At 34.4% G+C, this 19,105-nt stretch overlaps 2 protein-coding genes across 3 annotated transcripts; both read right to left on the bottom strand.

The window, feature by feature from the left end:
• Positions 1–382: 382 nt before the first annotated feature.
• PDLP7 (plasmodesmata-located protein 7) lies at positions 383–2,880 on the bottom strand. Of its 2 annotated transcripts, XM_012989897.2 has the most exons (3): positions 2,100–2,880; positions 1,589–1,702; positions 383–725 (listed from the first exon to the last, which is right to left on the bottom strand). In XM_012989897.2, exons 1-3 carry the CDS (start codon positions 2,827–2,829, stop codon positions 718–720), a joined length of 852 nt encoding a protein of 283 aa, XP_012845351.2. In that variant the 5' UTR covers positions 2,830–2,880; the 3' UTR covers positions 383–717. The 2 variants fall into 2 exon arrangements, with proteins under 2 accessions (XP_012845351.2, XP_088678593.1); XM_088822467.1 differs by lacking the exon at positions 383–725 and having other exon boundaries at positions 1,581–1,702.
• Positions 2,881–16,889: 14,009 nt separating this feature from the next.
• Positions 16,890–18,113, bottom strand: LOC105964930 (uncharacterized). The gene has a single exon (XM_012989437.2). The coding sequence runs from the start codon at positions 18,111–18,113 to the stop codon at positions 16,890–16,892; it is 1,224 nt and encodes a 407-aa protein (XP_012844891.2).
• Between the last annotated feature and the right edge of the window lie 992 nt (positions 18,114–19,105).

The raw sequence follows: 19,105 nt of genomic DNA, 5'->3' as shown, positions 1-19,105 counted from the left end.
TTGGATGTGTTTTTATAGTTGTTTTTGTTATAAATTGTAGTCGTGTAATAATTTTGTAGTTGATTACTGAAATTTGTAGTCGATTACAATTTAGTAATTATAGTTGATTATTGTAATTTTGTAGTTGTTTATGATGTGGTAAATCTATCAAGGAAAAAAATATTAATTTATTAAAAAAAACAAAGATGAATTTATTAAAAATGAATTTTATTAAAAAAATAAATTTATCAAAACAAAAAAAGTAAAAAAGTAGAAAATAAAATGATATATAAGTACTGAATAAGAGGGGAGAGGAATTCTAATAATATAAAAGGTAAAATGAAATTATAAAAAGTTGAAGGGGGTCTTTCAAATACAAATAACAAAGTGGATCTAGTTCAATAAAAAAAAATGAATAGAATTTCGATTAGCCCAATTAAAAATACAATTGTATTACTAGAAAGGAGAAATTACATAAAGATAATATTCAAATGTAGTTTAATTGTGAAACAAAGAATATACCATTTTAGTTTCTTCACATTAGACAAGGCAAACTTTGTTAAGTGGAGAAGGGGTGGAAATGACAATTGCCTAAATTACAATCCCTTCTCTACTAAGTTTGTATTTTTATCTTTTTCTTACATAAAGTTTTTTCCTTTTGGGACAGAAATGAAAAGGCAAATTAAAGTAAATCAGGTTCAAAAGGGTGGCTAATTTTCCCTCCTTTAATTTCTTTATTTATTTACCTGCAAAAAGCAAAAGTAATCCAATTAATCAATTAGGTGATAAATAAAGAGAATCAATAAAGCAAAAGTAATAATCCAATTAATCAATTATGTGTAGGAGTGTAAATGAGCTCGGCTGGCTCGATAAACGTTCGAACTCAATGTTTTTTAGCTGAACTCGAGCTCTGTGATGAGTCTAGCTGCTTGTTCGTGAACTCACGAGCCCAGCTTACAAGCTTTTTTTATTTCGATTTTTAATTATACTTTATAATAATATTAATAAATAGATAAACAAAACACACACACACACACACACACACACACATACACACACACACAAAAGGGTTCACGCTCGAGCTCGCCAACAGCTAAGGTCGGCTCGAGCTCGGTTCGTTTACTCCCCTACTTAGGTGTCCAGGATCATATATATATAGTTGCAGATCTTTAAAATAACAATGGCATAAAATGTCGTAATTAACTACATTTTTAGTTATTTCTCTCATAATTAATCATTTTCTTAGCAAATACCAAAAAAAGAAAAAAAAAATACTAATGGATATTCCAGTTGCAATTAATTCTCTTTTCACTATTGGAATAATTTAGGAGTAGCTAAGGAAAAGTTGAAATATAGTAATTAATTAAACATTGTTTATTCTAAATTGAAAAATAATGCAAAATATTATTTCAAAAGAGACTTTTTAAACCAAAGAAAGTATATATTTTAACAAGATAGCATAATAACCATCACAAGATTCATAGAATTTTGTAATTAATAAATAAATACCCTCCTTTTCCACAATTAGTAATGATAATCGTAAAATTGGTAAAATTAATTATTATATATATATTTTATTATTTTTTTATTTTTATTGATCTCTACTTACCATTTCCCCCAAAAATCCTTCTTACAAAAGTAAGGAAGATGATTAGCAGTGCAACCCCAGCTAATAATCCAATTATGATTGCAAATGTCTTCTCCGAATCGCTATGGGAGGAACCTATAAATTAATTAATAAATGTAAATAAAAAGTATTAGTTAATTAAAATAATCAGCATTTCCTCTAATTAAAATTTAATTTAAATCAAAGATCTATAAATACAAAATATATTATACTCCCTTTGTTCCATAATAACTGTCTCTTTTTTAAAATATTTTTGTTTCATATTATCTGTCAGTTTATATTTTCAATACTGCATTAAATGCATTTTTTCCTATTTTAACCTTATTAATTCAACTATAAATATTAACTCTCTTATTACATCATTAAATAATCAAGGTTATTTTAGTTTTTCTAATTTATTTTACCTAAAATCAAGACACATTTATTGAGTTTACTAATACTTGTTCAAAGCTAAAAACGACAGTTAATAGGGAACGGAGGGAGTATTCTTTACCGTGGTCGTTTGACCTCGTATAAGCGTGGGCCCCACTGGTGGAGTACCGCGCGTAGCACTTGGAGAGAAACATGTCCCCGAACACAGCGCCGCCGCACTCCGCCTTCAGCCGCCGTATCGCCTCCGTCAAGCAGTCCTGGCACTGCCCGTTGCTCAAGTCCCCGACGCACTGCGCCACCCCCTGAACGTCCTCCGACCCGCCGACCCTGTACGCGCCGCCGGCCCCGTTCAGCCCCGCCAGCACGGCGTCGCGGCGGCTCATCTGGTCGGCGGTGTAGCCGTCCGACGGGCCGCACTTCTTCATCACCACCGTCTTGTCCTCAACCCCGATGAACGACGCGTTGTCGTACTTGACGAAGCAGCCCTCCAGCTGCACGGCGCCGCCGCAGGTCTGGGAGCAGAGCGGGCCGAGATGGGTCACGGCTCGGGCCACGCAGGTGGCGCAGTCGGGCATGGCTAGGTCGGCCCGGCACTGGTAGAGCCCGTAAACGACGTCGTGCGGGGTGGGTCCCATGATGGCGTACTTGTTGTAGGGGGAGTAGGTGGCTGAGTTGACCAGGGAGGTGAGGAGTGAGTTGAGGTTTGACTCGTACTGGGAGTCGGGTGTATATTTTAACGGTGAGCAGCCGCCGTAGAGGAAAGAATCCAGCGAGCAATTTGCCGCCGGTATGAAGAAAAATAGAAGAGAAAATGATAATAGAAGAAGAAGACAATTATTTGCAGGCTCCATGGTATGAATTATGAATTATGATATGCCAATGAAATATTGATGGCTGCGTTTGAGGGGTAATAAGTACTTAAATAAGCATGGAAAAAGTTTCTTTTTATATCAATAATTTAGCTTAAAAGCTTTTGTGGGACGCTCGAACTTTTCTTGGAAAATGTAATTATTAGGGTCCTATGCTGCACGGATACGGATACGTGGACACGTCGATACACGGATACGGATATGGTGATTCGGCATTTCGAAAAAATTAGGATACGCACACGTGGTGATATGCGTAAATATAAAAAAATATAGGGGTATATTTATAAATTCAAAAAATATAGGGGTACATGTATAAATTGTAAAAATTTATTTATAAGTCGCCAAATTGCATAAGAGAACAGCTCGTCCTTGTTGCACGTGTTCTTGATCGCTGTTGTTTCTAGAGTTTTGGACTTTTGAGTGGACTTTCAAGAAGACAGAGGAAATATGAGTTAGAGAAAAAGAAAATGCGTATTTTTTATTAGGGCTTTCTCTTCAAACACAAGAGCCGTGTCCCAACTTTTTTTTTAAATTGCGGACACTGCACACGGGTGTCCTACTTTTAGCGACATTAGAACAAGGCCCGAAACAGGTGTCCGAGCTGTGTCCGGGCATGTCCGAGTGTCCAAGTGTTGGATACGGAGACTCTTCACCTTCTAGAAGTGTCCGTGCAACATAAATTATACATTTCAGGTAGAAATTGATATGAAATACTCCAAGTTTAAATTTTTCGAAAGTCACGCTTAGAATAAAAAGACAATTTTTAGTTTCCGTTGATCTCGATATGAGAGTTTCAATTTATAACAAGTTCTTACACGATTGCTAACATTTTCTTTTTATTTTTTCCAAAAATATTTTAGAACATAATTGGAATCAGTTCCGAATATGTTTTCTTTTCTGAAAGTACTAATTTCATTCGGTTGGCCTGATTTCATCATAAATCCATTTTCATAATATAATATTTGATTGATTCACATATAAATACATATTTTTGACTTCATTATATAGTTGGAACAATTTTATACTTTTTTTACCAAAATGCCACAAGATGAGGATAATTCTAGTTGGATTATCGAATCTAACGCAGATTCAATTACATGCACGATGAATCATGAGTACTTATTGAAGATGCAATAATTGTTGAATTGGCTCTGTAAGATTATATAATACGCAAGAATTAATAAAATTACGCTTTGCACAAGTCCACGTGTATATATATGATTTGTGAATTTATAACCCAAAACTACTTTATTTATGTACACAGTTAAACATTCATAAATTAACACAGTCATGATTAATAAAACTATACTTATTTAATTAGTGAATAATTAAATTATCGAACTAATAATTTAGTAGGTTTTTATTGAGCCACTGCCAAAAAAAAAAAGTTATTATTTAAGCAAGATTAATAATTTATCGAGTATTGATTTATGAAGGTTATAATGTATTTATTAACATCTTAATGAATGGACTTTTTATTAAATGTAATATATAAAAAGCTAGCTCATGTGCAATATCAAAAGGTCACACTTCCAATTTTTTATTTATTCTTTATTTAGGTAAAAGTTGGAAAATTGCTGATTTGCAGAATTGGCAAACAGTCCCCTTTGCTGATTCAGAACAAGCTGTACCATCGCACTACGCCCCTCTCCATCTGCAGATCAAGTATAGAGAATATTAAATTCCCAATATATTTTGAGTTTAGTTTTACTTAATTATCTCATATCTATTAAATTAATTAATGAATTTTTAAACTTCATAAAAGTAATTTAATATTCTTACTGTAATTCTTTTCGAGGTTGAATTTCAAATCAAAATTTGTATATTCATTAATCCTTTCATCGACATATTTAAAATTTATATATTTTGATCACAAAAAAATATTTTATAAGAAAATAAAAAATATTTTTTCAGCTATTATATTATCAAGTTATTTTAAATTTATATTTTCTTCCAAAGATCTATACCAAATATTTTCACCAATTACAATGAAAGATCCATCAAACGAATAATTTAGTGAGAATTATTTTTTTGTTTGTAAGAAATATAATATAGTTTTTCAGTAATTCAATGAGATTTTTGTTATTTCGCACTTTATACCCTCGAAATTGGGTTGGAGGTAGAAGAAAATAATAATTTAATTTTTCATTTTGCACCTGGGAAATTAATAAAAAAAAAAAATCAACAAAATATGAAATTGCCTTCATTAAGTTTTAAATATTCAATCCATAGTGTGCATTGTAAATGATTCCTTGCGTTTAGAGGGTGAAAAGTGTTATTAGTTTTTTGCATGGTGCAAAGTGCCAAAATGCTACATTTCAAGGGATCAAAGATGAACTAGGGTACACTTTGCCAAGCAATTGGTAATTGAAGGGTGCATTTTACATTTTTTTCAATTTTAAGTACCCAAAATGTGAAAGTCATCTAATTTACGGGTACAAACTGCCAATTATAATTTATTTGGTTGTAGAAATAATGTGATAGTTTGTAGAAGCAACAATGTGATGTTTTAATTAGTTATAATTTTCTTTATAATATTCAAAAAAATTATACTAATATAGAGTGATATTTCCTAGAAACAATATTAATGTGAATATATACACATCTGAATGATTAAGAACAATATATGGATATTGAATGTTGAACATTTAAGTTTGTTCGGTAATTAGAAGTCTTTTATATCCGAATGACGCGATTTTACTATATTAACCTTATTAATTGTTGAATAAATAAATTTATTTACTAATTAGTTATCAATAATGTCTAAATATTAGTAAATAATGTACGTGTAGTCAAAATGTTTTCCAAAAATTGTGAAAACGGGAGTTAATGTCATATATCTAAAAAAACCAGGGGTCAATGTGCAATATTTACTAAGTTAGAATATTATGGATGAAATGAATATAAATTTATATTTTGAAGGGTATTTTAATTTGTAGGTAAGAAATTAAATGATGGGCTTTGTTGTAATTTTTATAGAACTGATTTTGATCTAGATACAAGTGTAGAGTCTCCTCCTTGAAGTTATATGCAATTTGCCCTTACAAGAAACCTAGTACTTCTCAATGGAAAATTTATCCTACACTTTCCATAATTTTTTTTTTTATTTTTTTTTTTATTATTTTTTTTTTATTATGTTGATAAAGTTCATAAATTAATTGTTGGTTTAATTAGAATTTAGAATATCAAGAATTAAAGAGCACGCGCCTACGTCATTCATAGAAGTTTCCATATTGTTATATTACAAGATTCTGAATAATTTGTTCCAACTACATCTAATTAGCAATTATCGTACCAAAGGCAACACAAAATAAGGAATTTCAGTTATTAAAAATCTAGATCAAATAGGAAAGATATTGTGAACCAAATCAATCAGATATCCCAAGTTGTTATATATATATATACAAGTTCAGAAAAACCTGATTAGAGAGAGAGAGAGAGAGAGAGAGAGAGAGAGAGAGAGAGAGAGAGAGAGAGAGAGAGAGAGATGGCTAAACGTACAGCTCCCGATATTCCATCTCCGTATTCCATGGCATTAGCGGAAGCACTTGGTTTAAGAATGTACGGAGTACTTCACCAAATTTCTCAGGCAGAAGTTGATATTTTCTACCACCAAGGTGTGCCCGAAAAAGAATCGAACAAGGAGGAGAAAACTTCCGACGAAGCGGCCGCGGTGATCAAAGAAGATGATCAAGAGGAGAGAGAAAACGAAGAGAGAGAAGAGATGTACGAGGTTGCTGAAAAGTTGCATGAGCAAGTCATGAGGAAAAATTCCAAGTCGAAGAAGACGAGTTACCCTTCGTCCAGAAAGATAATATTACGTCATCGCAATTGATCGAGACAATTATAAGCTAGGTTCGATTATTAGGCGAGGAATTTACGATTGTTGTTGAATTAATGTTTTTTTTTTTTTTACCTTTCGATCTTTTGGGTTCTTTTCTTTACTAGTTTGTGTCTTTCCATTACGACATTCACGATTGTTGTTGAAATAATTTATTTTTTTACCTTTCGATCTTTTGAGCTCTTTTCTCTAGTTTGTGTCTTTCCATTACGACGATCAATACAATTTAATTTCTTGCATATTATACGCGTTTACTAGGACTTTCGAAAATTAATATATATATTGATTTTTATAAATTTCTAACTTTGCAAGATATATAGACCTGTTTCTAGCCTGCAGGTCTCTACATTAGAATTTTTGGTGTTGCAATAATAATGAGTTAATTGCACAAAACCCCTTGTAATCTCGAATTGCCAAGAAACGCCCCGTGTAAAATAAATTTTGCAAGGAACCCTATGTTGAGTTTTAGAAAGAACACCGGCCTCCGTACATTGAAATTGGTTGTTGACTTACATGAGATGACTAAACTATTTCCCTAATTAATTCTTAATGATATTTCAATTTTTAACTTACAAAATTACGGCCACCGCTTGAGATAAGGTTGAATTACAAGTCACCTCCATCAATTATGTATTATTTAACGAAAAAAAATCCTCCAGTTGATAAATTTAGGGGCATTCGTTCGGTAAAAATTGTGCCGAAATTTCGGTACGCCAAAATTTCACACTGTTTAGCGTTCGGTTCGGTAAATATCCGAATTACCGAATTACCAAAAGTTTATCAAAAATCTGATATTTTTAATTTTTTTTAATTAATTTTAGTTTAAATACTTTAATTACATGTATAATAAAATAAAAATGAATATCGCACCGAATTGCCGGTTCGGTAATTGGCATGTACCAAATTTCCGTTCGGTTCAATTCGGTAGGTTTGTAAACCGGATGAACACCCCCTCGATCGGTAACTTTGACACTGTAAGAGTGGATAAGTAAAACAATACATAGTTGAGGGGTGGTTGTAGTTATGCAACAAGTGGGGTGTTTCGTAATTTAATGATACCTCAGGGAATGAACGTAATTCGCCATATATATATAAGTTTGGAGTCACAATCAACGTCTGGACGAAGAATTCCAAATATCGGCGGTATTACAAAGCTAACTCTAAGTGATACAACTTGTATTTGAAAGTGGGTGAAAAATAGGTCTAACAATATTAAGTGATGTGCAAAAATTCCCCTGTCCATGAAGGACTTCTACATATCCAATTTTAAATCTACAGGGTCCTATGAAAACAAAGACTTTTTTTTTTTTCTCTTTATTATTGAATGTAATTGTTTATTTATTTATGTTTATTTTAGGGATTATTGTATGCAATTATTGCCCATGGAATAAAGGTTCAGATAATAATCGGGTAAAACACGGTTTTCATCCCTCAAGTTTATACTGATTTTATATTTGAACCCTCATGTTCACAAAAAACACATTAAGTCCCTCATGTTTCAAAAAAAAAAAAAACACTTTTAGTTATTTCCGGCAATTTTTCGTTAGTACTAACGGAATCAAGCATGTGTCCTTCATATCGTTAGTAAACATAAACGTAGAGTGTTATTTCTACACTCCACTGTATCATTTGTATCTAGTGTTTTTGTTGTTGTTTTGTTATGCGTATTAAAGTCCTAGTGTTGTAGTTCGTGTTTTTAAGAATGTTGTTGTGAATGCACTTTTGCGCATGTTTTTTTACATGTACATTTGTGCATGTCCATTTGAGCGAGTGTTTGTGCATGTTTAATTTGTTGATTTGTATTAATGTCCTAGGATTATAGTTTGTGTTTTCATGATCCTTATTGCGAATGCACTTTTGCGTCAGTACTTTTGTGCATGCTTTTGTACTTTTACTTATGCGCGTATCTTTTCTAGCGTGTGTTTTTGTGCATGTTTCTTGATGAGCATTCATGTCCTCGAATTGTAGTACGTATTTTCATGATAGCTTTTCAAAATCCAATTTTGACCATGTTCGAGTCCGAATTTGGAAATTTGACGTTAGACAAGAATTGTAGCCATTAGCTGAAATAGCTTTCTTATGCCGCCAGAACCAATTGATTTGGAGTCCGGATGAGAAAGTTATGCTCGACCTCGTGGACACTACCAAAGATGTTGAGGGATCCTCTCTTCTAATTTGATTTTATTTTCCTTATTGCAACTCTTTTCTTACTCTTTGATCATTTTTGCTTCATGGACACCTAATTTTCGATATGTACCTATAAGATATTAAATCCAACAATTAAAATAAAAATATAAATTAATCCAAAAAAAATCCACGTAAACGTAAACATAGAGTTTTATTTCTACACTCCACTGTATCTTTTGTATCTGGTGCTTTTGCTGTTGTTTGGTTATGCGTATTAAATCCCTAGTGTTGTAGTTCGTGTTTTTAAGAACGTTGTTGCGAATGCACATTTGCGCATGTTTTTTTACATGTTCGTTTTTGCATGTCCATTTGAGCGAGTGTGTTTGTGCATGTTTGTTGATTTTTATTAATGTCCTAGGATTAAAGTTTGTGTTTTCATGATTCTTTTTGCGAATGCACTTTTGCGTGAGTACTTTTGTGCATGCTTTTGTACTTTTACTTATGTGCGTATCTTTTATAGCGTGTGTTTTTGTGCATGTTTCTTGATGCGCATTCATGTCCTCGAACTGTAGTACGTATTTTCATGATCGCTTTTCGAATCCAATTTTGACCATGTTCGAGTCCGAATTTGGAAATTTGATGTTGGACACCAACTGTAGCCAGCCGAAATAGCTTTCTTATGCCGTGGGAACCAGGTTATTTGGAGTCCGGATGAGAAAGTTATGCTCGACTTCGTGGACACTACGAAAGATGTTGAGGCAATTTTTCGTTAGTACAGTGGACTAGTTGTTGAATTGTTTTGAAAGCTCGATCCATTGTCTTAAGAGCAAAAGTGGAAACTTTTGAACTCTTAAGAATCGAGTTTATTAAAGTCCTTAGAGGTGAATTCATTGTTTCAAACGCCTATCTTTCAAAATTTGGCGTAATCACCTCAATTCAAGAAGCATAGCCACATATACCCATACCTCCTACCTCGAACCAAAAAGCCCAACATTTGAAAGCCAAAAAGTCCCAATGATCCCAATAGCTCAATTATTTGATACTAGCCGAGTAAAGAAATTTGTTGAGTCTTTGGAGTTGAATATTATTATGTAAGCATAAAATTTCTCCATTTTTAATGTACAAATATGGGATACTTGAAGCGATAGCATCGTTTGTGGTTTTTAGCAATGGTGAGTGAATACGTATCTTTGAATTACGAGCTTGTAAATTTTTGAGGATTGTCATGATAATTGCAAGTTCTGAAAAAATGAAAGTTGACCATTAATCTATGTGATGAGAGGCATTTGTTGAAAGTGTTGCTATGAAAGTTGCTAGTTTTTGCTTGAGGACAAACAAAAGATCAAGTTTGGGGGTGTGTTAAGTTTATATTTTTACACTTTATCGTACCTTTTTATTTAAGCTTTTGGTGTGATTTAACGATAATTGGTGCTTAAAAGTTGATTTATTGTATTTTAGGTACAAATTGAATAATTGGAAAAGTATGGAGTCAAAACTGCAGTTTTGGAGAAAATATGGGCCAAAAGTGAAATAATCAAAAATCTGAAGAAATTAGCACGGGACGGCCGTCCCAGATTTACACTTAAAACTGGGACGGCCGTGCCAACTGCAGAACTTGGGCAGAAGGTTTCGGCGATTCTCGCGCGGCCGTGTGAGAATTGCACTGATTTTCGCACGGCCGCGCCAAAACACGCTGGAGACAATTTTGGACTTTTAATCATACAAGGAAACCTAAAATCATCTACCAAGTTGGGACATCTATTTAAGCCCAAACCAAGCACGAATTAGAGGACTTTCGGAGCGAACCTTGGAGCGAGAGGAGCGAGAGAACGAAAAATCGCAGACGGAGAATTGAAAAATCTTCATCGCAATTCTTCTTTCATCTATCTTTTCTTAATCTGTTTCTTTTTATGTTTTTATGATATTTTTCGTAGAGAACGTGAGTAGCTAAGTTTTTAATCTAGGATTTTGTTGGAACCCTATGTGGCGATGGTGAACCCGTTTTCTTGAGATTATGCAATTATGGTTTTATGATTATTTCTTATACTTGTTATGATTGTTAGTGCATGAACTTGATCAATTTATGTGCTTTATCTGTGATTATTGGGATTGACTCGACAGAGCTATTTTGATAATTAGACAGTAAGTATAAGAGCCCTCGAGTAGTTTTCACCGGATGAGTGTGTCAATTGCATGTGGTGTCGTAGACATACAGATATCACCTTAGGTAGCCATTTACGAGACTTGTTAGTTAATGCTTTATTCATAATTTGTTTGCATCAACATATAGTGAACTGTTTATGAATAATAGACTCACAATACACGCGACAGCGGGTTATGAGTAAATTAATGTCTCGGGTTAATAATCAAGATTCATATATTTCATAATTGAGGGGTTTTGGGTGAGCAATTCTTGCATAGGGGGAAGATGAAATCCTAGGTCCGTTTTTAATTGATATTTTCTCGTGATTATTTGCGTTCTTAATTAGTTTAATTATTTAGTTGATTATATTTGACAACCTTGCGTAGGCTGGATAAAAATCATAATTGTTAGAATTTGGTACTTAGGATTAAATAATTTGAGTATTCCCTGTGGGCTCGACATCCAACTCTTACGAGTCCACTTTTACTACTTGTTTGCGATACGTGCACTTGCGTGTTAGGTATTTAGCCCCAATAGACAGCTTTATTTATATCTATATATATACACACAACTTCAAAACCCTAATTACTTGTGCCTGTTAGAAAGAGAGAGAGAGAGAGAGAGATGGATAAACGTATATCTTCCATTGATAATAATATTCCAACAACGACGAATATCCCGACGACGACAGAATATCCCGATAATAATGTTCCGGGAAGACGTTACTCACCTTTCGGTCTCATGGATTTAGCGCAACAAATTCGTTTGGGGGGCAGAAGAAGTACACTGTGGAATATTCCGATGGAATAGTCCGAGCCAACTCCTTATTCGATGGATTTAGCGGAAGCACTTGGTGAGGGATTGTGCGGTTTAGTAAACGGACCTTCTGCCCCGGAAGTTGATATTCCCTACGGAAGGTGCCGAGAATACAATCTTTTTAATCACGACCAACCGATCTTTAAAGACGAGCCGGCGCCCGGCGGAGAAGGAGGAGAAAATTCCCGAGAAGTGGCGGCAGAAGAAGAAGCGGCGGTGATCAACGAAGATGAAGAGAGAGAAGAGGAGGCTGAGTCTAAGAAGATTAGATACCCTTCATCCAGAGAGATAGAAAGAATGCCCTTCCACTGCCTTCTTCCTCCCATGCACAATACTCATTTCGTTAATCTATTTTATTTTTTTAATTTTCCTCTTTTTATTAATTACTATTATTTTTAATAAAATACTTCTTTATTTATTTATTTATTTATTTAGTTATTTTCCCTATCAAGTATATTAATTGACAATGATATACTTCGTCCGTTTTAAAATAGTTGACGTTTTGGTTGTTGCACACATATTAAGAGAACTAATAAATATGTGTTGATTTTAGAGATCAGAAAAGCATATAATGTGACTAAAGTATCCCTATCGTTAATCTTAGTTTCATTAATTTGAAACCGATGGAGTAATTGTTAGTGCTGCAAAAAGTGCACTAATACGTTCTTTTGTTGAGTAATTGTTCGATGGTTCGAGAGTTTTTTTTATTACGTTTTCTTCGTATTTTGCTTCCTTTAGGATTTTATTCGTTTATGTTTGCAATTGCAGTGTTTTTAAAGGTGTTTTTCAGGCATATTATTAGATATGGAATATTAGATATGGAACCGATCATGGAGTAGATGAAGAAAGTCGAGCAAAAAGTGTGAAGAAAAAAGGTTTCGCTATGCAGCGCGTCTCAAAAGCCATATATACAGGAAAACGGGGAGACGGATATGGGAAAACGGCATATCCCAAAAATAAAGATACATAAAATTGGGGGAAACGTGTAAATATTAAAAATATAGGGTTATATTTATGAAACCATGTATAAGTTTTGATTTATATATAAGTTAATTTTTTTATATTTTCATACAAACATATTTAAAATACATTTTACTATCAACCTTCAATTAGCAATTGATCATTAAATGATAATATATATAATTAAAAAATATATATTTAAAAATTTGTTATTCAAATATGCTCCTCTCTCGATAAAAGCACAGAAATCAAACCCCCAGCTCTCCATTCTCTCCAAGTTTATTAGTACTACATGTGATAGTAAGTTGAAATTTTGAAATATTCAGAGAAGAAAAAAGAGTGATTAACAGTTAAGAATTAATTCGGAATCGAAAGTACGATAGAGCAATAGAGAAATTGTGCGAACTCATAGCAAATCCCACAAGAAGTTGTTGATATCATTTCCGAGCAACAAATTAAATGTGCGAAATAATTATACAGACGAACTGTGCGAACTCATACGGCAAATCCCACAAGAAGTTGTTGATATAATTTCCGAGGAACATGAACAAATGTTCGGAAACTACCAACTTCTTCGAAATATTAATGCAGACGAACAACAAGTCATTATTAGTAATAATAAAAATTGATATGCCTCATTGGGTCAACCCAATGGGCTTACAATTTATTTACCTACGGGGCTACGAGCCCAATATTGAAAACCACAATCACCGAGGCCCAATCACTTTCAAATAAGGTTTGAGCCCAACAATCTCATCTAAGCTTTCATCTAAGCTATAAATAAATGTTTCAACTCATTCTTCAAGGTACGTCATATTATCTGAGCAATACTATTAAATGTATTCTCTGGACTATTTCTACTATCAGCACGTCTGACTTGAGCGTCGGAGGGGTTTCCGCCGGATCAAACCCGGCCTAGTTCACCTATTCTATGATCGCAGGTATCTCAAGGTCATCAAGCTCCTGAGCCAGTGATCCACTCTGCTCTTCCAGCTCGTCCTACTTCAACTATCTAAGGTGATCTAACTTTAGCATCATCAATAATCAAGAAGAAGAAGTGATAATCATAGCATCAGATGATCAACAATGGAGCGTTCACCAAGTGATCTTTTCGTTTGAAGGTTTTTCCTCTTGGCCGACACCCCTTTCTTTTTTGGTATTAGGTAAGAAATATCAAATTTCTTGCTGCAATTAAAGAGTATCATATTATGGAGAAAAGTTTTCAAAATTATCTGAAAGATTGCTTCACTTTTAAAAAATTAGGGCTTTTTGTGTAAAAATCAAAACTTTGTGTTAATCTTGGAATATATATTCTTACATGTCTAATCCATGTTATAATATGTGAATCTAAGTATTTGGTGGTTGAAGATTTAAATATTTCGGATTTTTGGGAATTTTGGCTAAAGAAAATGAGTTTTTGGGAATTTTGGGGTTGCATGTGTAAATCTAAGAATCTTAAGGGCTAATCTGAAATTTCTCGAAATTTCAGTTTGAAAAATGTTTGAATCTTCAAATCTCAGTAGGTAGGAAATTAATTTTTGTTTATTTGACATATGGTCATGGTTTGGAGTTAGTATTTTATAGAAAATCACTTTTTGGCTAAGACACTACTTGCTTAGTATTTTAATTTTTAAAAATACGATTTTTGATGAAACTGTAAAATTCTTTTCTAATTTCAATACTTGGTCAGTCAAGAGTCTTAGAATTAAATTGAGAATTTTTGGAAGTCATTTGCTATTTTAATTATTTAATATTTTATATGCTGGATATACTGAAAGTAAATTGAAAATACATAGCACCATGAGAAATAGATGGATAAATAATACTGAGAACTTGATCAACACAATTTTAGTTTTCACGATTGAACAATTCAACATGAGGCTCCAATATCGGAATGAAGGTCTCTAGACTCTCTTGACGAAGTCCAACGTATCATCACTAACATATCATTACTTGCCATCTCTTACTTCATTGTTTCTCAACGTCCTTAAAATTTATTTAATCTCTAGATTGTGATTTCGTATTTCGTGCAACTTCACTCGTGTGATGCACGAAAGATATACGTCTGTGAACCTCACCGTGATCGCACAATTCGTGAAAACCTTTGGACTTCTTTTTTGTTCTCCTTTTGTTATTGTTATAAGTTACGTCTTTTTTATGACTCTAGCTCTTTATCGACTTTCCTCTAACAGTGAGATTTAGCTGAAGAAATTGACTTTGGCTTGGAGTGGAGATCGCAGTTGTTTTTATTAATGAAAATGTATAATATTAATAATTGAAATGGTCATTGAATTTTTATTTATATATTATTGATAATTTTGATAATGAATAAATATATATTTAAGAGTATGGGGTTAGTATAGTAAAATTACATTATTTAGATACAATAGGTTTTTTAGTTATCAAACAAGCTTAAACGTTCAGCATGAAACATTCAGACACTGTTCTTAACCATTCAGTTATGTATTCAACATTCAACGCTTAATTCTATCAAACGGAGCCTAACTTTCATAGGAGATCCTTGTTAATTGTTTTAACATGAGGGTTTTTCATGCAGGGATGGTTCTTGCAAAAAACCCGTTTATTAATAGTTAAAAATAGATATTAGATTCAAGGGTATAATTAGAAATTCATCTTTTACTTTTAATAAATCTCTTGACAAATAGTTTAAATAATCACGAGATTCAGAAGATGTAATTAAAGAATATTTATTGATGAGCTTCAAAATGCAGTTGTCAGTATGTAATGTATTATTTTGAGTTAAATGCAAAAATCTCCTGTGTTAATTCTAATGAACTGATGAATAAACACTTGGATAATACTGTCCAACCTCTAAAATTTTATGATCCAAATGAAGTTTTTAAAATTTTCAATTAAGTCCCTAATATTTTCAATTAAGCCCTCTTCCCCAAATGAAAAAAAAACCACATCGACACACAAATACACACACTTTGATTTTAATTCTCTGCGCACCTCACCTCACCCCACCCCACCACTGGCGTCGCCGGCTCCGTTCATGGACTGAAACCCCTCTCCAACCAAACTTCTCAATCCCTAACAAAATTATTCCAAGAAAAAGAAAAATTCAAAGTCATGATCCACAATTTCGACACCATTACACGTCGTTCCACAACAATAAACCTTCTTCTCTCATCAACAAAACAATCACTCAATTCCAGATTTCTCCACTCATTTTCTTGGGGCCATCCATTTCTTCGATTTCCCCAAAACTGATGTTAACCTCCTGTTATGCATTCCATTTTTGCCATTGTCGTGGTTATTGTATTAAGTTTTTTGAGTTTTCCGGCGAACCGGCGGCCTTGGCAGGAGGGGAGGTGGGTGGGGGTGGGGCAGTTTGGGTCCTTGGAAGAAGATGATGAGGTGGCGTTGTTTAATTGTTTCATGAGTGTTGATTCAGAGGGGCAATTTTGTCCTTTCACGCACAAAATGTACGAAAATTGTACAAGTAGTCGTACACACAACGAGTGAATGACACACAAAGATAAGGATGGTGCATGGCTTTAACTATTGATTACAGGGTGATTTTTGCCAAAAAAAATTATTCCATGAAGGTGTTTGGTCTTTAAGATTAACATAGGGGGAGCTTTTACATATTGGTTATGTATTTGACATTGTAAATTGTCATACAACAAAGCTCTGATATTCATTGAAATTGAAACCACAAGTCTTGATCCAATAATACAAATCTCATCATCGATTAGTCGCCCCCAGTTTCGAGGACTGGATTTACTCGAAAATTTTCGCAAACAAGACTGGAAAATGATAATACAAAACGATCAAATAGCAGAAGCAAACGAATGATATACGTCATTGTTATTGTCTTATTGAGAGAGAGAGAGAGAGAGAGAGAGAGAGAGAGAGAGAGAGAGAGAGAGAGAGAGAGAGAGAGAGAGAGAGCAGTAAGAGGATCATGGGTGCTAGAGTGTGGCAATAAAACAATAAAGTCCAAAATCAATTTATTTAGCTTCACAAACCAAAATAAATAAAAAACATACTCCAGTATTATTCAACTCCTACCAATAATTGAAATGGATATTTGTAAATCCTTATTGCAGAAAAAAAAAGAGAATTATCCAGAAAAAACATAAGAAGAAACCTACCTATATAGTATAACAAAAGACACTTATCGAAAAATTACTCGCGGCTTGGGGTGAACCATGTAGGTACGGGCATAATTCTTGTTATGCTCTTGACATCACATGGGAAAAAGCACGGGGATATCGTACCTTCTTGATAGCTGAAAATTCCCAAATCGTGGCCCCCGTAAATACAATCAATCCACTCCGGTGGACTAAGAACATCTGTATAGTATATTGAATTCGGCTTCAATTCCGGGAATTCAGCGGCAGGTAGCGCAAACCCATGGTTCAATCCGATGAAAAAAGCAAGCCCATTCAACGAACCTCCGTCCATGTATCTCAATGCTCTATTCTCCTCGTCGTATTTATGAACATCGAACCCAATTGTTTTGTATGGATAACCCATATCATAACCCGTAACCGAGTTCTCGTAGTTTACTTCCACATAGGAACCGTTGGTGTCGACTTGTTCGAGAATGAACCGCCTTGCAAGGAAAACATCGCCGGATTTCTGGTCGACGACCAGAAATTTCACGGTTCGGCAGAGCTTTTTAAGCTCCAGCTCCTCCTCGGATCGGGAGGCGATGGGGTAATTTTCTTCGTCCGTGGACAAATCAATCGGAGTCAGCATTGGGGAATCAGGGTTGCGAAGATCCCAAGCCTCGAAATGGCCGAATTGCGTGACGCAGAAGAACAATTTGTGTTTGGTGGAGTAGACAAATGACATGTAACACCTAGCTAGATCCCAGTCCTGCTCATCGTCGTCGAGTATGTAATGCAAGTCATCGAGTGTGTGATACAGATGACCGATCTGAGTCCACCCGGTGGACCGGCCCGGGCAGCAGAAAGCGAGTCTATCCTCCGGGCCGTACGTCATCATAGCGCGGCAGTCTTGTAACTCCGGCGAGCAGGATACGAGGACCTGGGATACGACACCTCGTCCGCCGCCCAAGTCTAGGGTTTCGATCGGCGGAAGCTTGACGTGGCGGCCGGTGAGTGGGTTCCACAGAAACAGATCGTGGTTGCGCTCGTTGAACAGAGCTAGCCAACCGTGTGAGGATCCGACCAACACAGCATCATCATCAGGCACCGGATAATCCGGGTTTTCTTTGAGGCCGAATACTATGTCGTCGGCGATGCTGTAGAACTTGTACACCACGTTGCCGCCTTCAAAGGCGGGTGGAATCATCAGCCACGGCGAGATATTTGACGGTAAAACTGACGGTGGAGGAATCCAATTCGAAACTTCGGCAGCCGCCGGAACTACGTATTCAACCATGTTTGTTTGCTTTTTCTTCTTCTGACACAGTACAGTACGAAGAAAGAAAAGACGGGCTTATTTATTTATACTACTCAAAATTTGTTGTAGTAATTATATTACAACAAGGAAACCTTAATTCCATCAAAATATAGAAAACAAAACGGAGGAAACCTTAAATCTTAATTCTCCTATTCTTCCCTTTTCCTTATTTTTCGGGAATTAGTTTCCGGCCTATTTTAATTTTATGCTATCTCACCAATATATTTTTATTTATTTATTAATTAATTCTAAAAGAGCAATTTATATTATTTTAATTTAATTTTTAACACAAAAATTCAAGGGCCTCACTTGTCCCTCTTTTCTATATTATAGGATGTAACATGGCCCAATTAAAAGACCCAACAAATTATAATTGGAGCCCTATTCGTTCTACCTAGGGGTGGTAATAGGAACGCAATTTCCGCCAAATCCGATGTAAAATTTACGATTTTGGAATAGTTATTTTCATGCCGAATTCCTATTTTTCCAATTTTTTTTTGGATCGGAATCGAAATTACACATGATATTTTCGGAATTTCCAATTTCCGATCCAATTAATTTCCAAAAATTTCAAATATATTTGCGAAAATATCCGATTTAGTTTCGAAAAAATAAATTTAATAATATTTATATTATGATATATTTATTAGGCATATACATAAGAAATTAAAGACGGTGCAAAAGTCCAGCATATGTTAGTGGTAGAACACTTCATATGTTTTTGCATCTCATATAGGTCATGCATTAAGCATACTGCATATGATTGAGACAAATGTGAATTTGATACTTCGTGTATTTCTTAACCTTTGTGGGGTAAAAAAAACTTCACCAATTCCCAGAATAATTACTAAAAGGGCTCTAACTTCTTTGTTTTTCTGAACATTCTTATCATGTTTGGATGCTTCTACGGGGAAAAGTTATCTCTTTTAGTAAGTGAAAGCTACTCTTGAATTTCTATTGTATATATACAT

The sequence above is a fragment of the Erythranthe guttata genome, chromosome 8 (assembly GCF_056151865.1).
Source record: "Erythranthe guttata isolate IM_541 chromosome 8, IM_541, whole genome shotgun sequence".
Lineage (NCBI taxonomy): Eukaryota > Viridiplantae > Streptophyta > Magnoliopsida > Lamiales > Phrymaceae > Erythranthe > Erythranthe guttata.
The sequence above is the reverse complement of the archived record's forward strand: the minus strand, read 5'-3'. Positions and strand labels throughout refer to the sequence as shown.